The sequence below is a fragment of the Lissotriton vulgaris genome, chromosome 3_1, assembly GCF_964263255.1.
Source record: "Lissotriton vulgaris chromosome 3_1, aLisVul1.2, whole genome shotgun sequence".
Lineage (NCBI taxonomy): Eukaryota > Metazoa > Chordata > Amphibia > Caudata > Salamandridae > Lissotriton > Lissotriton vulgaris.
Genome location: NC_141689.1, coordinates 56,603,002 through 56,629,649, shown reverse-complemented (window position 1 = coordinate 56,629,649; position 26,648 = coordinate 56,603,002). Strand labels below are relative to the sequence as shown.

The following is a 26,648-nucleotide window of genomic DNA, read 5'->3' as shown; positions in this document are numbered from 1 at the left end:
TGCTTTGGTGCTAACATCTCCATGGGTACAGCACAGTATATTTGAGCGACTTTTGTGTGTCAACATGACAAGGATTGTGTTTATTGCTTGAGTAGGGGTTCACCCTCCTCAACCGATGACCCAACTTCTTACAGCTGTGATGCAAGCTTAGAATATAGAGGCAAAATGCGATACATCCCATAGCCAAAAATCCACGGGACATATTATCAGCAACTAGTGATATTAATCACTAAATAACCTTATCAACATTTTTTCTATCGCCGCGCATCGCCGGATTTTATCGGAGCAATAACGTGCTATTAGCAACGTTTATCTCAAATGCGATAAAATATCCGGCGATAGCGGCTTAATGCGTGAATATCGCTGGAAATCCAGTGATATTCAGGCGTTAACGCCAATAGGGTCCTAATCTGAATATCCAACTCTCATTGGATATACAGGTTAAGAAGTGGTCTGAGCAGGCGCTAGTTTGCAGCGATATTCGTGGTAAGCGTGAATTTTTTTATCGCTACGCCTGCGTTGAAAATAGGTGACAGCAATGTTAGCGACTGCGCTCAGTCGCTAACAGGTTGGGTACGCCCACTTTGCATGTCATTAGCGATAAAAATCGCTGACTTGCAAAGCGGGGCCCAAACCGCTCGCTATCGCCTACAAACTGTCGCTAACTACTGTTAGCGACAGCTTGCTAATAGGGTGTTAAAATTATCGCCCCTTTAGCGGAAAAAAGTCCCGCTAAAGCGGCGACAAGGCCCTTGATAATATGCCCCCAGGTTCTCCTCTTTATCACTTACACACAATATTTTGCCAAAGTGGCCCAAACACGCCACTACGGCAAAACTGGACTATATTTTGATAAATATTCACAAGCTGAATTTCCTTGCTCTCGTAGACTATGACATCTGAATAGGGTATGCTCTTTCTGGACTGTACATGTAAACCCATCAGTTTCTCTACCCAAATCCAATTGCTGTGTTTTTTGCAAATGTGGGTCGTACTTGCAACATTTTAATACGGCTATACCATTCTGTGAAAGTACTGTAATTGAACAGATTATACTAAATCATTTCTCAGAGTAAAACATAAACACTGATGATTTATAAAATACCTGATAAGGCAATTCTCTAGGTCCTTTAACTGAAAAAGATATTACAACTTCTATCTTTAATCTCTGAATGTCACGGTTTAATCTTTAAAACTTTGCCTTGTCTTGCTACATGATTTAGTCAAGCCTGCAACATAATGTGGTCCTCCTCTGCACTTTTGTACTGAATACAATTAAAGTGAATAATGTTAGCCAAGTCAGTAGTTGAATTTATTTTAGGGCTGTTATGTCACATTTCAGAAGCATGCTTAGACACTCCAGGCTCCCAGAAATGTGTCCATGTACTGGCCTGGCTCACACTGTCCTTCAGTAGGGTGCATGTAGCATGAGCCTGGGTGCCTACATGTGCACCATTAAATGCTTTGTCTAGGAAGTACACTTATTATTAGGAAGGTGGAGTACGATTTAATGCTCAGGTGGGGCTCTGAATGTCACTCCTAATGGCAGTAAAATGCGCAATATTTGCCATCTGGTTAATAGTTACTGGACGAAAAATTCCTGCTGGTGATTGTTGGCATTGCTTCTGTGGAAAGAGTTTTACCTCGAAAGCTTCCTCCTAATTTGCATTGCAGATTCTATATCTACAAACATCTCCACTCCACCATCACTTACTGAGTGGGACATCCCACCGGAGGTGAGGGAAGACAGCAGCAGGAAGAGGTGAGAGCTGACACCATCACTCACTGAGTGTGGGAGATCCCTCCTGAGCTGGAAGAAGAGAGCAGCAGGCAGAGGTGAGAGCTGACACCATAACTCACTGAGTGTGGGAGATCCCACCTGAGGTGTAGTAAGAGAGCAGCAGGCAGAGGTGAGAGCTGACACCATCGCTCACTGAGTGGGAGAGATCCCACCTGAGCGGACAGAAGAGAGCAGCAGGCAGAGTGAGAGCTGACACCTTCACTCACTGAGTGTGGGAGATCCCTCCTGAGCTGGAAGAAGAGAGCAGCAGGCAGAGGTGAGAGCAGACACCATCACTCACTGAGTGTGGGAGATCCCTCCTGAGCTGGAAGAAGAGAGCAGCAGGCAGAGGTGAGAGCAGACACCATCACTCACTGAGTGTGGGAGATCCCTCCTGAGCTGGAAGAAGAGAGCAGCAGGCAGAGGTGAGAGCAGACACCATCACTCACTGAGCGCGGGAGATCCCTCCTGAGCTGACAGAAGAGAGCAGCAGGCAGAGGTGAGAGCAGACACCATCACTCACTGAGTGTGGGAGATCCCTCCTGAGCTGGAAGAAGAGAGCAGCAGGCAGAGGTGAGAGCTGACACCATCGCTCACTGAGTGGGAGAGATCCCACCTGAGCGGACAGAAGAGAGCAGCAGGCAGAGTGAGAGCTGACACCTTCACTCACTGAGTGTGGGAGATCCCTCCTGAGCTGGAAGAAGAGAGCAGCAGGCAGAGGTGAGAGCTAACACCATCACTCACTGAGTGTGGGAGATCCCTCCTGAGCTGGAAGAAGAGAGCAGCAGGCAGAGGTGAGAGCTGACACCTTCACTCACTGAGTGTGGGAGATCCCTCCTGAGCTGGAAGAAGAGAGCAGCAGGCAGAGGTGAGAGCTGACACCATCACTCACTGAGTGTGGGAGAGCCCATCTGAGCTTAGGAAATCCACCTGCGCAGTGACCTGACCTCCAGTAATCAGCCAGAAGGAGAGAAGGTTATTCTCTTGGCAACTTTGTGAAGTTTGAATAGATACAAATACAAATGTCTTAGCAGGACATCTCTGCAAAATGTTACTTTGTGTGAGAAATCGTCAGCAACAGAAGGACTTTTATTGGCAACAAATGTTTTGAGAACTGCAACCCCTTCTTTTTAGTGGGGAAAAACATCTTCTGCAAGAAAAGAAGAGGGAACTTGCAAACCTGTGATCCTTTTCAAAGGGCACACACAGTTCAACGGAGGCGTTTCTCCAACATAAGTGCTTCCATTAAATAAGCATAGTATCCCCCTCTAGCACTCCCATCATGGGTTTTAGACTTGTATTGCTTAGGGCCAGATCTCAAAGGGGTTTCAAATGATCCAAGCCCATATAACGATTCGGTAAAGCTTTTCTGAGTCATTGAACAGGTTTAGGAAACCACACCGAGCTGGTATTTGCAAGGGGCATTCCTTCTAAACACAGGTTTATGCTGGTGGGTATTAATCCATCCGCAAACATTGAGGGCCATAATGACCATTAATTCATGCACCGCAGCAAGACGCCTTGCTGCGCTGTGTGAAAGGGAGAGGGCAAGCATGCGCCATGTCTATCAAGACCCGTCGCAGTCCTGCTTTCGCCTTGCACTGGCGCACTTTGGCTGCCTCGTGCCAATGCAGGCAGGATTGATTTTCTGCATCAAGGGACGCCTGCTGCACAGAAACACTCCTTTGCAGAATGCAGCACATGTGGAAGAGGAACAAAATAGAAGAAATACAAATATTTCTCCTTGTTCCGCCTCCCCTGGGAAGGTGTGGCATGTTCATGCATTCCAAGGTCCACCACTCATGGTAAACTGGGTGAAAGCCAGAGTCCCACACTCCACCCTGGAATGTCCACCTGGAGCAGAGTAACGTAAGGCAGCTACTTGTGCAGGCTTGCGTTACTACAGTCTTGTGTGGCTTGGGAAATCACATCTACGATTTGTGTTGCCATGAATTTGCTTTCATGCCGCAAGGGAGACACAAAACCTTGATAAATATGATCCTTCTATTTTACCAATATTTATTATTATTAAAATTATTATTAAAAAGGATTTGGTACCGCGCACATACACCAATTGGTTTCTTGGCGCTCAAGACCGGGTAGATGGAGAACATTCAGGGGCCGGGCAGCTAGGCATGCGCCAAACGAAACAGATGAGTTTTTAAAGAGTTGCGAAAGCAACGATAGTCGGTAGACAGACGAATGGCAAGAGGGAGGGAATTCCAGTTGGCCGGAGCAAGAAAGGAGAAGCAAGCTCCTCCATGTTTCTTGCGGTTAAATCTAGGGGTAATCAGGAGGTTGTGAGCTGAGGATCTGAGGTGACGGGAAGGGACATAGGCAAGTAAACAAGAAGAGATGAAGGCAGGAGAGCGTGAGAACAGGGATTTGAAAATGATGCAGGCCATTTTGAAAACACACCGCTGTGCAACAGGGAGCCAGTGTAAAGTTTTCAGCAAAGGGGTAACATGCTGATATTTAGGCTGCCGAAAAATAAGTCTGGCTGCCTGATTCTGGACCAGTTGAAGTCGGGAAAGATGGCAGGCAGGGACCCCCACGTATAAACAGTTGGCATAGTCTAGACGTGAGGTGATGAGGGCCAGGATGACAAGAATAAGGGCCTCTTGAGATAGAAACCTGCGAATCTTCCCGATACGGCGGAGGTGGAAAAAACAGGCCGACGTGACGGTGTTAATGTGAGGCCGCATTGAGAGGTCACTAGAAATAGTCACCCCCAAGCTCTTCACTGAGTTCACTGGACAAGGAGGGGAACCCAAAGCTACAGGCCAGAAGTTGGGAGACCAGGGAGTAAGAGGACCACCGGTCACCACCAGCTCCGTTTTACTAGGGTTGAGCTTAAGTTGACTAAGGTTCATCCACTCATAAATGAAGAGCATGGCATTTTGAAAATTAGAACAAGAAGAGGGAGAGGGATTGAGAGGGAAAATAAGCTGCAGATCATCAGCATAGTTAAAAGCAGTAAGTGAAAACTGACGAAGGGAGACAAGAAGGGGCTGCATGTAGAGGTTAAACAGAAGCGGGGATAAAGCAGAACCCTGGGGGACACCACAGGAAAGAGAGGATAGAGGGGCAGAAAAGAGAGAAAGCCGGACAGATTGAAAACGAGAATGAAGAAAAGATACCACCCATGACAGGGCCAAGCCAGAAATGCCAGCGTTTCTGACACGGTCGACCAAGATACCATGGTCGACCGTGTCGAAGGCGGCTGAGAGGTCTAAAAGTACAAGGGCCTGGGACAGATTCCTGTCAGCTCCCTGTTTCAGTGTGTCCATGACTGCCACCACAACTGCCTCGGTGGAGTGGGCTGGTCTAAACCCCGCCTGTCGGTCGTCGAGGAAATGAGTTTCCTCGATAAAAGCACTGAGGCAGCGGGTGACATAGGTCTCTAAGACCTTTCCTAAGTAAGGAAGGAGGGAGATGGGGCGGTAATTGGCTAACGTGGAAGGGTCAAGACCCGGTTTTTTTAAAATGGGGACCACCACAGCGCTTTTAAAAGCATTAGGGACAGAGCCTGACAGAAGAGATTGATTTAAGAGATCAAGAGGAGGACCGGGGCAGGCCGCGAAAGCCGCTCTTAAGATGGACGTGGGGCAGCAATCGTTAGGCGAGCCGGAGCTCACTGTCTGAAGCAATGAGAGAAAAGTATCCAGGGAGATGGGGGGAAATTTAGAAAACAAGTGGGGATTCGGGGGAGGGAGAACAGAATCATGGGGCAGAGTAGAGAGGGGAATGTTATTTTTGATTGCGGAAATTTTGTCAGAAAAAAAAGAGTTAAGAGAGTTACACAAGGCTTGTGTGGGAAGGGGCTGAGGGGTGACCCGATCAGGAAGGGAGAGCTCGGCTACAATAGAAAAAATTTCTTTGGTCTTGGATGCCGAGGTCAAGACCTTCTGAGAAAAATAGGATAATTTGGCCGAGATAATCGACCGTTTATAAGCCTTTAGTAAGTCGGAGTACGTGACTTGGAGTAAAGGGTCATAGTTCCGCCGCCAGCGGCGCTCAGCCTGTCTGAGGCGGAGTTTGTCCGCCTTAAGAGTGGAAGTAAACCAGCGCTGAGCGTCGTGGGGGCGTTTGGACTTAACAGTTTTGATGGGGGCAACAACGTCGCAGGCAGAGGACAGCCATTGATCAAGAGAGGTAGCTTGGGAGTCCAAGTCAAGATAGTCAGGGGGGGATGATGAAGCAAGAATAGAGTGGAAATGGGGAATGTCAGCATGTTTCCAGTTTCGAACCTGAAGGTTATGGGGGATCGGAGGACGGGTAGGCAAGAGTAAGTGCAAGGAGAACGAAATAAAAAAGTGATCAGACCAGGGGCAAGGGTAGACCAAGGGAGAAGGGATGTCGAGGTTAGTGGACCAGATCTGATCTAATGTGTGGCCTTTGTTGTGTGTGGCCACGAGAATGTGTTTGGAAAAATTTAAACCTAGCAGTGAGTCGGTGAACTCACGGGAAAGGGAGGATTCCTGGGGGTCTGAGGGCCAGTAGTTGAAGTCGCCCGCCACCAAAACCCGAGCGGAATTGATGGCAATTTGCGAGATCATACTACTGAATAAGGATGGGAAGAGAGGCGAGTTGCCAGGGGGGCGGTAAACTAATATACAAATAAATGAGGAATTGGGAGAGGTAAATTTCAGTGTAAGGGTGTCCGTATTAGCTATGGGTGGGGTGGAAAGGGTAGTGAACTGTAAGTGAGAGCGAATGATAGCAGCGACTCCGCCGCCGGGTCTGCCGGGGTTTCTATCAGAGTGGAGAATATAGTAGCCTGCAGGGACGGCGGCCAAGATGTCAGGGTGAGAGTCGGCATTTAACCACGTTTCCGTGAGGAGTAAAATGTCGATAAGACCTCCATCTAGGAGTTGGAATATATTTAGCTGATGTTTAGGGAGAGAACGAGTATTAAGATAGAGTAGTGTGAGAGGGTCACTACTACTAGGACTGGGCGGAGTCAGCCGAGATGCAGCAGAGGGAGGTGAGGAGATGGGAAGGGAAGGTGAGGAAGGAATTATAAGCGGGGGAGAGGATAGAATGTTGTTATCTCGGATGGTAGCTATAGTACGGGGAGCAAGAAGGACATGATGGGAAAAGGCACGAAGGGCCTGAGAGGAATACACCAGACGTTGAGCAGCATGCCTGGCCCCTGGCCTCGGTCGGCCGCGGACGGGCGCAGACGGGCTCGACTTATGCGCGACTTCGGCGCGAAGTCGGCGCTCCCGCTGCGCTCGTCCGCTGCGCTTCCTCCAGAGGGCCATTTAAGCCGTCCAACGTGAGACACTAGACCGCTCACCTGCGCGGTCTGGAGGCAGGGCGGAAGTGCCAGAAAGCGGAAGTGGCGCTCTTGCAGGGACCCTCCGCAGCAAACGGCACACAGCCGAGGCGGACCGGGGTCAGGAGCGGGTGAGTAGCGGTAGGGAGATAGGCGTCACAACAGGAACGCAAGCGCTATCAGCCTAAGCGCGATCAGCAAACATTAAAACATGAGCGCCGAAGCTAGTGATCAGCTTCAGAGCTACCAAGAATTAAAATGCCAAGAGGGCTACTGCTCAGCATCAGCTGAGAGAAATAAAAGAGAATGAAAAGCGCTTGTCAGCAGCGCTGCAGCACACGCGTGGTCTACAAACCACCAAGTCAGTCAGCGGGGCCGGCAGAGCACATTAACCATTTGCAATTGAGAAGAGGTCCTGTCACACTGGGGATGTTGAAAACTATTTCTTTTAGTAGCTGGCATTGGTCCATGGGATAACTGCTCACGCCTTACAATATTTGAGACACTTTTTTATTGCTGTCAATTATCTTTTCAGGAAAGCGAGCTGCATTTAAATAAAAAATATTGCTTTATTTAAAAACAATGTTAGATCTGACTGCGTTGTGAGTTGTAATTTGCAACCTACCTCATCAATATTAATGATGTAGGTTGAATTGCGACCCACTATGGGTCTGTATTTTGTGGAATGACCTACTAGCACATAGGTTGGTTCACCAAGTCACAATGCATTGTGTGCAAAGTGCATGTGTGCAGATTGTGTTTACTTTTACGGAATGGCAACCAACATCCTAATGCCACCTGCAGAGCTCGTGACCAGAGCAACCCTCTATTTTCTTGTCCCACAATAGCACACACTTGCACGATGCTTCTATCAATGGTGGCTAGTTAACGAAGTGCTGTGGCGGTAACTATTGTCTTCTAGTGTACCCTGCCCCTTTGAACAGAGAACACTGTCCCCAAATGACTAGTACAGATATCCTAAGAAGAGGCAGGCACTCTGTTACTGTCTACATCTGGCTCCACACAGCTGTAGCTGTCTGGTGATAATTCTAATATTATCATTGAAATTACATATTGCATATATGTCCATTATGTCTCAGATAAAGTAGGGGTGTAATAGGTGAAGATTGCAGTGCACCCCTCATCAATGGAGGGGCGTCCTGGAATCTGTGTCGGATTAACATCTCCTCACCCTCGTGCAGGCACACTTCAGAATGAAGGCAGATGTTCCACGTCTGCATCCCACCCAGGAACAGAGGCATGGCCTGTGGATGTCAATGTGACCTCACAAGCTCTAGACCTGCTTGAGTGCAGGGGGGAGAGTCTACTGACTCTCAAATACCCTCCCCACCCCACTGAACCATGGTGGCGCCTGCCACCCAATGGCTGCCCCGCAAGGCTTCAGCCCTTCCTACCAGAGCTGCACACACAGGAGCGGGCTCTGCCCTTCACTCACTCTATCGCGACAGGTCCTGACTATGGATTGGTGCAGACAGCCGAAAAAACTTTGTCTGCGCATTTGAATGATTTGTCCACAATAAAGAGAGATAGTTGTGGCCGCTCCAGGGGCTGTCATACCCTACTATACGGCCTACTTGTTAGACGGCAGAGAGCCGCTGCCACAGCAAAGCCAGCGTGCCTCGCCTTTGGAGCTTATTGGCTCAGCCAATTGCTTCTGATGATGCTGTACCTCAAAATAAAAAAAAACAGTAAAGGCGCAATGACACATGCATGAGAGCACACGCACTCACCAGCGGAATGAGTACAGAGGTCCTTGGGCTTGTGGGTAATATGGAGGAGTGTGTGGGTGAGGGAAAAGCAGCACACCTAGGGTAGGGGAGAGAACACCACAGAAGCACACAGGTGAGAGAAGGCAACACTGAAAAATGCAAGAATGGGAAAGTGTAGCGCTGGGGAAAGAGCAGTACACAGGCAAGAGAGTAAAATGAGAGGGGTAGAAACAGACAGCTGCATTTGTGTAATGCTTATTGTTTAATAAAAAAGAAATGAGAAGCCGGTGGAGGGAGGAAAAGCAGACAGACTAAAGAAAGAAAAATAAGAAAGAGGAAAGGAGACAAGGACATGGTGAAGAGAGCTGGAAAACAAAAGCACTCTTATGGAGTGCTTCAGCAAAATAATTGTTCCCTGAAACCTAGCAGTAGAAGGATTCATGTAAAGAGGTTATGCTACAAGGGAAGGACAAAGGCAAGATGGACAATGCAAGTCATCCAATAAGAAGCAAGCAAATGAGAGTGATGATAAAGCCACCCTATAGCAAGCAGAGGTGGGCTTTCAAGACACTGCAAAATCTTGGTAAGTGGACAGTCGATCTTGCGCAGCCAGAGAGCATGCACTGTCTCGGAGGCTCGACCTAACAAGTGGATATTAGACACCTAGTATTGTTTTTGTTATGTGGGAATAGTGGTTGATTCCCTTAAAGCCATTAACAGTTTAGTGATGAGCTGGATCACAGGGGGGTCTCTTGCAGAAGCATCTCCATGAGAACATGGAGTCAGTAAAGAGCTGAATCTCAAGACAGGATTGGTCAACTGCTGGTACCTGAGCCATGTCTATTATCACCACTCCAATGTCATAGTACAGACTGAAGCAGATAGCCATACACTGCAGCTCCAGAACTGCTGACCGTCACAGCAGGGGCAGTGTGGACCCGGGGATGGAGGTGAGTCTGTCAACAGAGAGACTCTTCTGATGCAGCACACCCAGCATGGGACTACTATACCAACCTCTGTCACCCTGAGTAACACACCTTCTCCATCTCTTGTACTTCCTAAGCACTTCAGTGTGATGGGGGAGGGGGCTGTGTGTTTGGACATTTGAGCTCCTGGGGGAGAAAAGGTGCAAGCATAGAAAGGTTGAGGTAGAGACAAACTGCTGCAAACCTCACAACCTTTCTATGGAGTCTTTTTCAGCCACAATGCTGTTCTAGATTGTCACAGCTTCAGGTATTTAGCTGTCTCTGTCTTTTACATCAGTGCTAAATGATTTCTCTGCCCTCCTATGCAGGACAAAGACCCGGCAAGCAAATCGCTGAAACCTGCCTCCATGGGACCCCGAATACTGATTTACTCGCTGCTCATCGCGCTTTGCATCCTGGAAAGCTCCTATTCTGGCCCAGTTGCCATTTACAGTAAGTGATCTGACACAGGAGCCTGAAGTACTTCAGTTTAAAGAGTGACTTCATGCAGGGACAGTGATCATGACAGTATTAGACCCCCCTGCAAGAGGGTGAAGGCCATCCCACCCTTACAAAGAGTAATAAAAGCACCATATATTTGGTCAAAACTTTGCCACACCCCAGATATGCTGCCGCTCAGCTTTAGTGATGTCGTCTTGGTATTCGTGCTCTTAGACGTGGCTTAGGCCTTATTTAGAGGTGATCAGAGGAGACCCTATTCACTGAGCTGCTTCACTTATGATACACACACAAACAGGAGTTTGCACATCAGGACCACCACTTTCCTGCAAGTTGTTTTGAAGACTCAAATTTCACTTTCTTGAAACAGTTTTGAACATGTGTTTTGAATAAATGGATGCAGCAGAAAGCTGTGCACGTTAGTCATTATTCTTATCTTTTAAATGTAGTTCCAGAGGCTCAGAGCAGAGCTTGCCAATGCGTGTAAAGTCATGGCTTGGGCCGGTAATGAAACAGTACAACAGTCATATGTGTCTCTGAGGACAGAGAGCATCTGTTTGAAGTTATGGTTTGGGCAGTTAAATAAAGAAGGGACTAAAGTCACATGTGTCGTCATTGAGGGGCACACATCAATGTGTGTACATTCCTGACTTAGCCAGTTATTAGAAAGGGACAAAAGCCATGTGTGTCACTTTGCAACCGAGCAGCGGTCATCCATGTGAGTAAAGTCATGGATTGGGCAGTTAGCAAAGAGGGAAGAAAGCTAAAGGCATATCTAAGGACACAGCATTCATCCATGTGAGTAAAGCCACGGATTGGGCAGTTAGTGAAAAGGGAAGAAAGCCATATGTATATCTAAGGACACAGAGTTCATCCATGTGTGTAAAGTCATGGATTGGGCATTTAGCAAAGAGGTAAGAAAGCCATAGACATATCTAAGGACACAGCATTCATCCATGTGTGTAAAGTCATGGATTGGGCAGTTAGTGAAGAGGGAAGAAAGCCATAGGCATATCTAAGGACACAGCATTCATCCATGTGTGTAAAGTCATGGATTGGGCAGTTAGTGAAGAGGGAAGAAAGCCATAGGCATATCTAAGGACACAGCATTCATCCATGTGTGTAAAGTCATGGATTGGGCATTTAGCAAAGAGGTAAGAAAGCCATAGGCACGTCTAAGGACACAGCGTTCATCAATGTGAGTAAAGTCATGGATTGGGCAGTTAGCGAAGAGGGAAGAAAGCCATAGACATATCTAAGGACACAGCGTTCATCAATGTGTGTAAAGTCATGGATTGGGCAGTCAGCGAAGAGGGAAGAAAGCCATAGGCATATCTAAGGACACAGCATTCATCCATGTGAGTAAAGTCATGGATTGGGCAGGTTGCGAAGAGGGAAGAAAGCAATATGCATATATCTAAGGACACAGCGTCCATCAATGTGTGTAAAGTCATGGATTGGGCAGTTAGCGAAGAGGGAAGAAAGCCATAGACATATCTAAGGACACGGCGTTCATCCATGTGTATAAAGTCATTGATTGGGCATTTCCCTGATGGGAATCACAACCTTGGTGCAGCACTCTGTTCTCACTGAACCCATCCCTATGCTAGGCAGAAGATAGTACTGTATCCAGAGCTGATGAAGTCCAGATAGTGCATTATAACTTATCAACTTACACACCGATCAGCTCAGAACAAGCTCTATTCGATTTTACGCCTGTAAAATCACAAAAGCAGACTCAGCAATATAAACACGTCTTACCTATAAAAATCTTATTTACTTACACACACTCTCTGTATCCTCTAAACTACAGCAGAATACACACTTATACATTCCTTCAACAGACCCCCACACCCTATTTGGCGTGCTCAATCTTTGGTAATGGCACTTATGTTGTTATTATAAGGGAAATCAAAGGGGGAGGAAGAGGTGGTGCTGTGTGGCACCGAGGTGGGCACATCCTACTCTTGCGAAAGTAACAGTAATCAGAAAGGTCCACCTCGAAGAGGGTCAGTGTGTATCCTGTTGACTATGGAATACACACACTTTGTTAAAATACCCCTCACACACCAAAAGGGCCCTTGGTGTCATGCTTCATCATCAGGGTCTTCCCGCCCGGCTGCCGGACGGGGCAGTGCTGCGACAAGCGACTACGCTGGAGCACCTTTTAAATGTGGGTGCTATGTGAGTGAATTTGAGTGAGTGTCAGTGGGGTCAGGGGTGATGAAAAAGTGATGTTTAAAAAATACCTGGCCTAGTGATAGAAAAAACTATTTAATAAGCACTGGCTGGTATTGTTAAAAAAAGTGGTGTCGGAAAGAATAAGCAGGTTAATGGGCTTACTTTCCTGTGCGGGTCAACATGTTTCGGGGCGCCATGCCCCTTCATCAGGACCGGGGTCAGATCCCCCTGTCACTCACTAATGTTTCACCACAATAGGGTGTATGTACAAAAAAAGTGTAGAAATGATCAATGTGTATAGATATACAATTTACATTTTAATACACATCCCTTGCTAATGTTAAGATACTGATGTAGTATGCTTAGTAGGGTGAGGAACAGTGCCCCATGAGCCAACGCTAGACCGAAGAGTATTTGAGGGTCCAATCAACCCCCAGCCTCGTTGTGCTTCCTCCTCCGTCCGTGGCTTCCGTGATAGTAATGACTATCACAGGATCTGTATTAAAATATAAATTGTCACGTGGAGAAGTGTGGCTCAGGGGTTAGAGGCGGCAGACCGGGAAGCTGAGATCGGCCCTGGACCAGGGTTCAATTCCCCGCCTCGGCGGGTCTTGGGCTCAAAAATTCCACGGACTCGATAATTCTCGCTCCGGTGCCTTCTCGACTCACGGGTTCACACTCTGCGACTCTGGGCAATAGCTTGCTTAATCTCCACAACGGCCCCTCGCGGCGGGATGCCTGGCTTTCACCTTGTGGATATCCTGCCGGGGTTATCTCACAGGGGAATACCAGGACGGGTTCCCTAAGCAAGCGCCGGGAAACCCTTTGTGGGTAGCTGTGCGCTATATAAGCTCAAATACATTTACATTTACAAGGGCCCTTTTGGTGTGTGAGGTGTATTTTAACAAAGTGTGTGTATTCCATAGTCAACAGGAGATACACACTGACCCTCTTCGAGGTGGACCTTTCTGATTACTGTTACTTATGTTGTTATGTCACTGCACCCCGCAAATTTTGCATCAGCATCCTGCATTGTCATATCAATGAATCTGTGACTGTAGACAGAAAATAGTTTTTTTTAACTTGTAGTCTTGGCACAACTCGGGGTCCGGGATAACTAATTAGGGGGTCCCGGACTGCTTACAAAATTAAATAATATTAACAAATCAATACAATATACATACATAAAGAAACAATCGTGAAAACTTCTAAAATTGTGATGGAATTTGAAATTGCAAGCCAGAAACTAAGGGGGTCATTAGGATGGTGGGCTGACAAAACTCGCCCGCCATACTATCGGGAAATGGGACCACCCGCCATAAGGGCAGGGTCCGGTGGGGGCTATTAGGATGCACTCGCCACAGTGGCGGGCGCATCCTGCATTCCTGTCATTGTGGTGGGCGGTGTACTTAGCACGTCCGCCACAATGCCAGGAAGGTATGTCGTGCACTTCCATGCACAACATGGCAGGCACCCCACGGTGCCTGCCATGTTGTGCATGGAACTGCAGGGGGGTACCATAGGTCCCCCCATGTGCACCCCCACCCCCCAGAGTCCCTGGGGGCCCGCAACAGGCCCCCGCAAGCAATCCCTGGCATTGCTGCTGAAGAAAAGCATGTTTCCGCCCCCATCCTAATATGGCTGGCGGTGTCTAAGAGACATCACCACCATATTAAACTCTTTTCCGCCTGTTCAATTTAATCTGACCGGGCGGTAAAGCGGCAGATTGTCTTTCCGTCTGCCGCGGTCCACTGCCATAGTAATTAGGCAGTGGGAAATGGGTGGCGGGCGAGGAAGGATCTCGGGCGAATCGCCACCGCCATGCGGGCGGTGGCGATCCACTCTAGATCCTAATTGGCCCCTAAGTTGGTATCTTCATATTGATTTCTCACGAAGACGAAGGCAGGCGGCATGAGGTTTTCTACCCTTGCCCCCCGCTTTTGGAATGCCCTCCCTCTGTCTATCAGATCCAGGTCCAGCTATTTGGATTTTCGTAAAGCCTTAAAAACCCACCTTTTCACTCAAGCTTACCCATCACAGTAACTCGCTGGTGTCTTCCGCCGTTGTGCCAACTCCCCAGCGCCAGGAAACCGCTTGGTAGCAGAGCGCTTTACAAATCACTTCAACTTCAACTTCTTTAATTTGACTAAAATGGTATGTATAATATACCTACTTAAAGGAAAGGGGCGTTCAGCCACCTCTCTTCAGCCATTGGTTGGTTGCATTATTTGCATTTTGCATCAGCCCACTACAGCATAAAGTACATGGCCATGTGTCAGTTTATTTAAGCAAGGTAGTTCCCTAAGTACCAGTCTTTCTGTTTTTGCGTTATAATTACTTTAGTGTTGTCTCTGGGTTTAGAGTCCAATTTGCTGACAAGACCATTTTTGTTTTAGATTGATGGAGGCCGAGGAGCTTCATAAACAGTACAGTTTTACAAAAGCATGACAAAACAAATAAGAGTTGCCGAAGGTTGGTGGCCAACACCAGCCCTATTGCCTTTGCCAATTCTGGTTTTGACAAGGTGATTACCTCGTAGTTTACAATCTCCTAGGAGCACCGTCTCACCTTCTCTGCTACAATAACGCATGCCTGATATTCCCTTTATGCCCTAGGGGTACCAATCTGGGACCTACACTCCGGGGCATCTAATCCTAACTAGGCCTAACACGTGGCCCTAGAATAAACTCAGTCGGACACTGAGAATAACTTTGCTGCTCGGTCTGCGCGCCTCAGAATGCCTGCGTGCGTGCGAGACCTCTTTTTATTATAGGGAGTCACATGACTAGCGCGCCTCACGTCCGGGGCGTCGGGGGCGGGCCTCCGGGAACATAACATTCCTCCTAAAATAAGGAAAAACCAGAACACAGCAAAACCAAACTCAAACATTTTCAACCAGTCTCAGTTAACCTTAGGACAAACACTTTCAGCCTCCTCATGAACCTCTCGGCTTCCCCATTGGCTTGAGGCCACCGAGGTGTTATGCGCCGGTGGCGGGTCCCAAGAGATGACATATAGGTAGCCAAATCCTGCCCTTGGAATGGTGGTCCATTGTCCGTTCGAAGTTCCTTCATGGCACCATGAGTGGCGACAATCTTTTCCATTTTGGGGATCACACAGTCTGCGCTGGTGCTTGTCACTATTTCCACTTCTGGGTACTTTGAATGGTCATCTATCATCACCAGCATGTGTCTTCCGTCCGGGAGACTGCCAAAATCCATACTGACCCGCTCCCAGGGTCCTTGTGGTCGAGGCTCTACAATGATGGGGGCTTCCCTGGAGGCTTCTCCCGTGACTTGGCAGGCAGTGCACGACCTCACCATGCTCTCCACCATGTCATCCATGAGGGGGAACCATACTTTGGTTTGCAGCCGGGCCTTGGTCTTGACCATCCCCTGGTGACCTACATGTGCTAGTTGTATTACTTGTCCCGTGAGAGCCGTGGGTATTACTAGACCATGCCCTCGCAGCAGACATCCTGCCGTGTCTTCATTGAGTTCATCCCTGACATGGTATAAGCTCTTCATAATCTTCTGAGCCTCCGGGGTGAGTGCCTTCCAGCTCTCCTTGGCTTTATGCCAGTTGGCAGTCCGAAGGAGGTCCTTGACCCGCTGTATGCAGGCGTCTTGGGCCGTGGCGCTCACCACGTCTTCCAGGGATATGGGGCGCGGGCATGACCTGGCCACCACCCACTTCACATACGCTTCTGTTTCTTCCGCCTCATCCATCTCCTCCGGAGTGGCGGGCCTGGGATGGCGCGATAAATAGTCTGCCGGGTTCTTCGCTCCCGGTTGATACTCGATGTTGCAGTTGTATTCCTGCAGTTGCAATAGCCATTTCTCTATTCTTGGTGGTGGTTTCGAAGAAGTCCCTGAGAACAGAGCCACCAGCGGCTTGTGGTCGGTCACCACCGTGAATGGCTTCCCATAGACATACAGGTGGAAGTGTCTACATCCCCAATGAATCGCAATGGCTTCTTTTTCAATCTGTGAGTATCTCTGTTCAGTGTCCGTAAGGGACCAGCTGGCGAAGGCAACTGGGGTCCAGTCTGTTTCATCCCTTGGCCTTTGCATCAGTACAGCCCCCAGCCCTGCCGGCCCGGCATCTACCGCGATTAGTGTGGTGTGTCGCGGGTCAAAGAAGGCCAGCGTGGTGTTACTGGAGAGGGAGCCCTTGATGTCTTTAAATGCCTTCTCCTGCTCCGGTCCCCAGCTCCATGGAGTGGAGTCCTTAGTAAGCTCACGCAGCGGGAGAGTTAGGTTGGCTAGATCCTTAATGAAGCGACCGCAGTAGTTTACCATGCCAAGAAAACTCCTGACTTCAGTAACCATCGTGGGTGGTGGCGCATCTTTGATGTCTTTGACTTTGTCAGGATCGGGGTTGACGCCATCAGCTGAGAACACATATCCAAAGAAACCAATTTTGGTCTGCAAGAATTCACACTTGTCTCGGTGTAGTGTGAGCCCCGCATTGCGGAGCCTACGGAAGACTTGCGCCAGCCGGTGATTGTGTTCTGGAATTGTTCGGGCATGCACCATGATGTCATCGCTGACATTTATCACTCCAGGTATGCCGGCGATCAGCTCCTGAATGACATTTTGGAAAACTTCAGCCGCACTGGAGATCCCAAAACTAAGTCTAGGTTGTGATGTTTCTTGACTCCTTATCTAACACCAGCTGATGGCTGATGATATCCCGCACGGAGGTCAAGTTTGGAAAACCAGCAGGCTCCAGCCATTTCCCCGATTAAGTCATCTATTGTGGGGGTGATATGGCGCTCCCGTTTGATGGCAGCATTTGGGAGGCGCATATCCACGCAGATCCGGACTGCTCCCGGCTTTTTCGGTTTCCGCGTGACCACAATGGGCGAAACCCAGGGGGTGGGGCCTGATACTTTCTCGATTATTCCGGCTGATTCCAGCTTGTGCAGCTCTTCTTCCACCAGCGGCCGAAGGTGGAATGCAATGCGACGGTGTCGCAAGGCAACAGGTTGCACTGTAGGGTCCACGTGCAGATGTATTTCACGACCTTTGAAACACCCAATTCCCTCAAATAGATCTGGAAAGTCCATGATCAGTTGTTGCACCGACTCATCATGTACTCCAAAGGCAAATGTGACCACCCCCAGGTCTTCGGCTGTTCTGCAGCTCAGGAGCATGCCTTGGTCCTCTTCCGACACGAAGATGTTGGCTCTTGTGACTTTGACCCCATGGCGGACTGCCGCTCTGAACTTCCCACAAATCCGGAGCGGGATGTCCTGACATCGGGCAGAGGCTTCCCCGATTCCTCCAGGATTCTCTCTCGCAATTTTGCAGAAGCGCACCCCTGTATTATCTGTCCCCTGATTTCCTCCGTTACATCCTGGAACCCACAAGTTAGTGCCAGTTTCTTAAGTCTGGTGTGGTATGCGTCCAGTGATTCTTCCGGCAGTTGCCGTGCTTGTCGGAAGATGAACCGTTCGTAGTCCTGGTTCGCCATGGGCTCAAAGTGCGCATTGAGAGCGTTAATCAGGGTATGATGAGTCTTGGGGGTCGCCTCTGTGAGGGTCCAAGCAATGGAATGAATATCTTTGCCGCCAAGGTGGAGGACCATAGCACGCTTCTGTTCCTTGTGGACCTTTGTGGCTTCAAAGAATATTAGGAGCCTGTCCACCCATTCCTTCCATTTCAGAGCGAGAGTGAAGGGCGCACCCTCCACCACAAACGGTTCAATGGGCGGAATGGTAGCCATCGCCCAGGACACGCTTGATCAGGCCCGTGGCCGGCCGAGGTGAGGTCCGATGTGGCACTCCGAGGAAGTTGCTGACGGCTGGGGTCTTGCACGGACATGTCGATGCCCACCGGCAGTGCGGACAGTGACCGCGGTGTGCCCCTCAGCAAAGGCAGCGGAGCGCGTGCGACCGGCGCTCCGGAATCGGATGGCGATGTAGCGCCTCGGGACGGGCAGACACCACGTCCCCTCGAGCAGCCAGGCAGCACTGGTCGCCGCCCAGAACGTCGCGCCAGGCGGGCCGAGGTGCGCTTCACGCACTCGCCACTGATCTCGGTGCGGCACCGGACGGGGGGGTCCTGCGGGAGAAAGGCCGCACACGACCAATCGGGCCTCGATGCGCAGCAGGACAGCATTGTGCAGCGCCGCTCACCTCCAAAGTGCCAGGGGTGGAAGTCGCCATCTCTCCAGGCGCGCTGTGCAGGGGTGTGTGGAACAGCAAGGCACGAGCACCACGAGCGATAGGCAACGCTCGCAGCCGCCTCACATGAAAGTGGGCACACACACACCTCGAGCGAGGGGTCGGCAACCACCCTCGTCGCCAATTGTTGTGTCCTGTGGTGGGGAAATGAATGCCCTAGGGGTACCAATCTGGGACCTACACTCCGGGGCATCTAATCCTAACTAGGCCTAACACGTGGCCCTAGAATAAACTCAGTCGGACACTGGGAATAACTTTGCTGTTCGGTCTGGGCGCCTCAGAATGCCTGCGTGCGTGCGAGACCTCTTTTTATTATAGGGAGTCACATGACTAGCGAGCCTCACGCCCGGGGCGTCGGGGGCTGGCCTCCGGGAACATAACAGGAGCTGCCATTGAACAGGATGTGCACTCGGGTCACCCGGAAGAGATTGCACAACCTATTTTCTCATTATTACATGTCAGATGAAAAGTTACTTAATAACGTGTACATTGTTCATTTGCCCATGGATTCTTGTTGCTACATAGTTTAGAGAAAAGGTTACATTTGTCCCAAACTAAGAACTTTTGAAAACAAAAGATGAACCTTGTATTTGCTGCCCCACATGTGAAGTGTGGTTCTGTGAGAGGGATTAGCTCAGCAGCAGGAGCTACAGTTTACATATGTTTGGTTTAAAGAATGATTGATTTGACCTCTCCAAGATTTATTTTCCTCCAGATGTTTGGTGTTATTTATTTTATTCTTTCAAGTTTAATGGTCAGCCACTAATTAATCACATTTTTTTAAACTGTTTTCCCTAGGATTCAAGAGGGAAGTGGACTGTAAATCTTCAGCTGCTAATCTCAATGATGCAGTCAGGAGTGTCACTAAAGCTGAGGACGTGAGGCTGGAAACCGAGCTAATGATGAAACCGTACGCCAACTGGGAAGAGTTCCTGGTGCCCGCCCCCGTCTCCATCGCCATTCTGGGAGAGCTGGCAGCCATTTCATCAGCTGGAGGCGACTTCTCTATCAACCTGAATCCACCAAAAGATGGCTTCAAATACATGAAATACCCAGAGTCCTTCTCTGCCACCCTAATGCAGGTCTGCAATAAAGCTTGGGTTTCCTTCAGCATTGCAAACAAAAACATGGATCAGATCAGGCTCCTCACAGGTTCCATGCCTGGTGCCGCTAAACAAATAGTCCTAATTCTGTTCCAGAACACGGCAAGTGTTAATGCCCTTCTCCCACAGCGCCTAAGCTCCTTTCTCAGTTTGTCCAATGAATGCATATCATTAGCTCAGTCTGTGGAGACGAGTTTTAGTGACACCATTCATCTAGTCCAGGAGGTGCTTGAAGCTTGTCTGAACTCCAAGAAGGGCTATGAGAAGAAGCTGACTGATGTGAAGATTGCCCTGGAACAGCTCACCATAAGAGAAGCATCCTCAAACAAATCTGTGCAAATGGCAGAGGAATTCAAGAAGACTACTGAGACTCAGCTAAAGGATGCATCAGATGCTTATAAGAAGGCTTTGGATAAAGTGCCCTCTGTGTGGGAAACCATGGGTGCTAATTTTGTGGGTGGCCTTCTTGATGCACTGTCTTTAACTACAAACAAAGTTATAGACAGGTTTCTTGGTCCAGGTGGCCCTGCTAGTGGGACTGCTGGTACTGCTGGTAGTGTTATTGCTGCTGACACAAGGGATGTGAAGTCCACCCAGGCAACCCACAATATTTGCTCCAAGTCCAATCAGATGACAGCTATCACAGACGGCCTTCGAAAAGTCTTGGATAGTACAGGCACAACTATTAACCTAAAGATAGTTTATGATGAGAGAGAGAACGCAGTGACAACAAACTATGTAAAAAGACTGTTATTGTCTTTGAAACAGGATGTAGCGGATGAAGCTGAGTGTAAAGCACAAACACTTATGGATGCTGTTTTACTATCTGCTGTTGCTATTTGTGAAGACTTGGAGAGAGCTGCATTATCTCACAATACAGATGACAAGACATTGAAATCAATAGCTCAGAGGATACATTCACTGTTTAGCAGCTCATTAAAAGTTGATTCATATTGTAAAACAGCGACTAATGCTCAGCCTTTGCAGCAAAAGCCACCAAATGCAGCCAGCACTCAAGGCCATGTCGGCATCGGCACTCAGTCTGCACAAATGGCACAGGCACGAGTGGAACAAGCCAACCTTCAATTAAAAAAAGTTCAGGACATGTACAAGGAATCCTTTGAGAATGTCAAAAAAGAAAATGAAAAACTAACAGCCATCCTAGTTGAAATGAGGGGGCACAAACTGGAGGAAATTGATTTTGTTACAGCCAAAAATATGCTCATTAAAGGCTTGGACGCCCTGGGGAAGGTGAAGGAGCAGTGGGAGAAGATGATCCGCTTCTTTCAGATGATATCCAACCTCATTAACTCCTGCCTAGGAAAAAATGTCAATGAGTTAGTGCAGTCCGTCAAATCGGTGCAGAACATTCCCAATTATTCTTCTGAAGCCTTTGTGAAGGACATGTTGTACAACCAAGCCTTCAAAGCCAGCAACATTGCCAACTTAGTCAACATGATCTCGTCTACCTACTGCGAGGTGTCACAACGCTACTTGATGGACCGCGTGAGCGCATTAGGAAGATTTCTCACCATGACTCCCTCAAATCCTGCATTCCAGATCGAGCGAGAGAAGTTACAAAGTGGTTGTGCAGAGGCACAAAAATCAATCCAAGATTTGGTGATTTCAAAAAAACAAGACTTTGACATGAGTATAGAAGCAAGAGTTGATGCAATCAATTGCCAGCTGGGATCAGCTATCCCACCCATGTCAGCAGCTGAAAAGAAGCAAATTGGTGAGGCTGTAAATGCAGGGGCAAACACAGTGGAAGATTCAAGTAACTTGGGTTGAGACATATTTAGCTTTGTCTAAGAGAGCAAAAATGTTCTCTTTAAGTGATGGGTAATCCCTTAAGGTTTGATTTGGAGGTGGTGGGTGGAATCTGTTCCATTCAATGGATTTGGATAGCAGGAACTTCACATTTGGTGTATCACATTTCTTGCTTCAAATAAATGTTGTCCATTCTTGCATTATCATCAATAAAGTCTTTATTTCGATTTTCAAAATCATAAAAGACTGAGTACATCATTAGTTAAAAAGACATCAGATATAATATGCGTTCTACAATCATCCAGGCTAATGTAAAAATCACAAATATATTTACATATGAGTTAAAAACATTGTTTCATAAAATGACAAAGTTGTAAATACAAAAGATAAAAGCACATTTAAAAAGCGCATAGAAAAAGGGATGTACTTAAAAACACAAAAACTATGACAGGACAATTGTTTCCTTTTATCAGCCCCTAAAATGGGGACCAGATTTAGGCAAAGGGTCAGCAGGTGTTCATCTATCTCGGGGTCTAGACAGATATTTTATCAACATACCCATTCCATCTTGTCTCAACTCTCAAGAATAGAAATAAAAAAGTTAGTACCCCATTTGGCAAGCTTCCAGATTTGGATCATGTTTTTCTTCTTACTGGCTGAGACCAAGTCTTGCCAGCGGTTCTCATCCCAATCCTTCTTCGCTTGTTGCTGGGCTTTCTTATACCTTACTCTAGCCTTTCTAATATTGCCCACTACTTTGGATCTAATAGCCCTGGATAAAATCTTATAAGCCTGTCGGCAAGAACTATTATACCAAGAAGCCGCCTAAGCACAAAAGTTTTTCCTTAGTTTGCTACTTTTAATGTAAAAAATATTCAGTTGCTTGAACGGGTCATTGTGAACTTGGGGGATAATTTAATTAATGTCCTCCTAGGAATCACAGTTAAGAAGGGTGGTGGTCGAATAAGCAACCAGTTCCTTCATTTGTTCCAGAGCACCTTCATTTTCAATAATCTTAGCCCATTGAACTCTCCTCATATCATTAGTGAGCAGGGCCTCTGCTGTTACGTATTCAACTGCCCTGGTATTTGGATTTAAAAAGCCTGTAGCTTGCAGTTGTAAGACCAAGGGGTTATGGTTGCTTTCAGTCCACCCCTGCACCTTCATATCCAAGAGGGGTGGCCAAAATTCTACATTGAGGAAGATGTAATGTATGCGGCTTCTTCTACTGCCCTCAGTCCCCTTTCCAAACACAGCCCTTTTAACTTAGTGCAGCCTCTGTCCATTTTTTTAATGGGACAAGGTTCCAATTGCGGAATGTTCCACTGTGCGTCCTCCTCTGCACTAATGTTTCTGTCATTATGGTCCAAAGGCTCGAAGCAACAATTAAAGTGGGTGCGATAACCACACTTGATCCCCTGCCACCCGGCTGCCCTCTTGCATAAACATTGAAAATCACCTGCTACCCAGCCTACTGATATCCTGCCACCGTTTGCTGCCGCAAGAAAAGAGCTACCCCGCGGTCCCACCGACCGGTAGTCCTCCCGCCGCCGCATTTCCATCGAAGCGGCTGCCGAGTGGAGGACTACCATCCCCAGAGGGCTGTGCGGCGTCACGTTACCTCGCGCGCCCGGAGGCGCCATAAATCAAGCTTCCTATCCGCGTCGCAGGAGTGCCCGGGGCTAAGCCCGGGAAAAGGGTGGGCCCTCTGTGGCCCTCAGAGGCCAGAGGAGGCTGGGCCGGGCCACCCCCTTTTCACCATCGTTCTTACACCGAGGATGTCACCTATCAAGGAGAAACCTCCTACGGCAGGAGGCGACAAACGAGGTACGCTCGACAATTTTGTTATTCGCCCCACATCAGTAACCGATAGAGAAATTGCACTTTCTGAGCGGCAATCTGAGAGACGCCGCTCTGTAGAACTAATAAAAAATAAGCGATCATCCCTTGGACGTATACAGCATGCTGCCTCACCCCCTCCTGCCACTATTCATGAGAGCGAGGGATATGAGGCGCCCCTCAACGACAGCATTCCACTACTCTTCCAAGACTTAATCTCCCCACCGGTTGAAACCAATGATCGAACCACAAGTGACTTAATGTCCTTTGGTAATCCTAACCCTGATGTAGAGATTCTCCTGGACACCTTACCTCCGCAAGTAGAAACCGCCCAAAACTCTTTACTAGATGCACTTCTAGATATACTAGTACTTCAAGTAGAGCCCGTCTAAAAACCAAAATCACCTTTAAACGCTTCCCGAACTCAAGGCCAGCCACCAAAAAACGAAGGAAAAAGGGGGCTTGTATTCAGAATAATAAGACTAGGAACACTCACCTCAATTTTGGGAAGAAAATAGGTCCTGTCCCCCACACACCTACAACCCCTGAAATAGTTATTCCTCCAATCCTCCCAACTGAAGAACTACTTAACGCTGACATAATGGGCACATTGGAGCAATTAATTAAATCATTAATACTTCCTGTAGTCGAGAGACTCAAGAGAATAGCGCAACAACTGGGTACCATAGAACAGACAATAGCAGAGAGCAAACTTGTACCTAAAGATCCATCAATGCCCACTTTAATGTCCGTACCGTCCTCAGCAGCTACTGCCCAGAAAGCAGTAAAACCTATCACCCAGCATACCCATAATCTTCCAAGCCATCCACCTTCCAAACCAACTGGGGAACACGCAAAAACAACAGCTAAAGTGGCCCAGGGTGGCGGAAAGCTAAAATCCTGCGAGAGCAAAAGTGAGAAAAGGGTTGCATCTAGCACCCAACCATCTGCCGACGGCTCCATTCCTCCACCGTCGGCGACAAAACATAACTCAGATAGACGTAGGCAAATTAATCTTCCCCCCGAGGCCGAACCTTACGTCATTGTTTTAACAGGGGTTCCTGAAATATCTGATGGTAGGTTTGAAAGCCATCAAATCCTAAAGAATAAGACTATGCACTGGCTGGGAACACATAGGCCACTACCCGCTAACCTAAATGGAGAAATTCTCCATGTCCGACGAGCAGGATGGCTGGGTAAGAGACCTAAAACAACCCCTGGCGACATAGTCATCGTAAACTTTAGAGACCATAGAGCAGTCACTTTTATTAAAGACTGGTTTCCGGGTGGGTACGAGGGTAGTATAAGGGTCAGAGAAGTCAACTATTTCTACCCGAAAGCCTTGGTGGGGGAACCTTCCGGAATTCAAAAACGGTGCCATAGACCAGGGATGCCCTTAGTCTTCAACATACCAACCACAAACCATTTTGCCCCACTCATGGGTCTGGAGAGGGTGGACTGACTTATCCATACCAAAGAGGCTGACCCTTTAATGGTGGGTATTGCCTCTATGTCATCATTAGATGATAGCAGAAAGAATAATGAGGAACATCAGGCACAAACACACGGGGAGGGGGGAGAATTCAAAATTGAAGGAGACGCAGGGAAGGTACAGGACTTTGTACAGGCCTGGGAAAATGCTTTTAAAGGTGCAGAGGCCCCACCAATATACATGCAAGTAAAGGGTACTAGCAAGGGCCGAGAGGCTAAGTTTAAGTCTATAAGAGAAGTATCACCAATGGCGCAATGAATACCCATCCCAGCCAATTCGTATTATCATGGAACTTGGCAGGTCTGAAGACCAAAGCGCATAACCCTGAATGGCTAAAAGCCATTCATAATTATAGCATCCTGTGTATACAGGAAACATGGCTGACTAATGAAATCCACTTATTGGGATATCAAACATTTAACATCCCTGGGAGGCCCAGCACCCGAGGAAGAAATAGAGGTGGATTATGCACATACATTTCTAACACTGCTGGCATTAAAGTCTCCCGAAATATCTCTGATGACTTCTTCCAAGTTCTATTGTTGGCCAGGAGTGAATAAACTTGCCATAATTAACTTCTATAACAACGACCCCTGTAATGAATGGAATAACATCTTCTCCAGGTTAAGGAAGTGTGTAGGTGCACTAGAAAAGGTAGGGACAGGTGATTTGGCACTCCTCTGGACAGGGGATTTTAACTGCACCATCTGTACTAGCAACGACCTGGTCATTTGCCCTCTGAAGGGAAACGACTTTGGTGACTCGTCCCATTTCATCTACCGCGGTATAGGGAATAAACTCAATGAAGTGATCTATGAGCTAGACCTGGGTTTTATAAACGAAATCTGTGCTACAAGGAGAGGCTTTGAGCCAACCTTCACAGGAAGGGGTGTGAATTCGGTGATCGACTTTTCACTCTTATCACATCGATACCGAGGGTTAGACCTATCCTGGGAGACCCTAAAATTCGCTTTTGGGGATCATTATCCGATCTCTATTGAGTTGCAAGTAAAGGGATCGGCCATAAGTATCAACAAAGAGTACTCGATACCTATAACCCTGGGGAAAACAAATGGGTATTCACTTAAGTGGGAAAAGCTGGACCCCAAAATTCCTGATAAGCATACTGTCTAGAGCCCTGGACCAGGTGACAATCTGCTTGAGGGAATTTGAACGACCAGAAATAATCTTAGATTCCTTTATTGAGACTACCAAGGAGACAAACAACCTTTTACTGAAACCATTCAAAAAATACAACAGCAAAAAATAGGGCTGGTTTGACAAGGAATGTTCTACAGCACACACATCTAATAGCAGTCTTGCATGAAGTCCCAAGATCTGTAGCCTATGTTAGAGAGGCGCGTAAGCTTTATAGAATCGCACTAGACACTAGGAGGAAGGAATTAAAGCGGGACTTATGGGAAAACTTACATCTAGCATGTCAGAAAAACGATAACACCGCCTTTTGGAAGGCAGTTAATGCGCCTTTCTTCCAAAACAGTGACAACGACGCAATAGAAATTGCAGTGTCAGGGGAGGCGTGCGTTGAACACTTTACACATCTGTACAATAATCCTAACCAAATAGGATGCATAAGCCCAACATCAACCAAAGAGCCCCCTGCCCAGTTCATGTTGGGAATCACCTTTGACTATAGGGAAGTCTTAAAGGCCATCAATGACAGCGCATCGGGCAAAGCACCCGGACCCGACGGGGTCCCCATCGATATATATAAAAGTGAGATAAAACTCTGGGCTCCCCTCCTAACCAACGTTCTGAACAGCATTAACACCGTAGGTTTTATACCCACATGGCCCGAGGCAATTGTGGTGCCAATCTTTAAAAAGGGCAATAGAAA

At 47.9% G+C, this 26,648-nt stretch overlaps 1 protein-coding gene across 3 annotated transcripts; it reads left to right on the top strand.

Moving 5' to 3' along the window:
* Nucleotides 1-1,708: 1,708 nt before the first annotated feature.
* Nucleotides 1,709-26,030, top strand: LOC147725936 (uncharacterized). Of its 3 annotated transcripts, none has more exons than XM_086960067.1 (3): nt 1,709-1,836; nt 10,086-10,209; nt 19,385-26,030. In XM_086960067.1, the coding sequence occupies exons 2-3, from the start codon at nt 10,125-10,127 to the stop codon at nt 21,478-21,480; spliced, it is 2,181 nt and encodes a 726-aa protein (XP_086816193.1). In that variant the 5' UTR covers nt 1,709-1,836; nt 10,086-10,124; the 3' UTR covers nt 21,481-26,030. The 3 variants fall into 3 exon arrangements, with proteins under 3 accessions (XP_086816193.1, XP_086816192.1, XP_086816191.1); XM_086960066.1 differs by having other exon boundaries at nt 1,709-2,500; XM_086960065.1 differs by lacking the exon at nt 1,709-1,836 and adding an exon at nt 1,950-2,749 and having other exon boundaries at nt 10,088-10,209.
* Nucleotides 26,031-26,648: the final 618 nt, after the last annotated feature.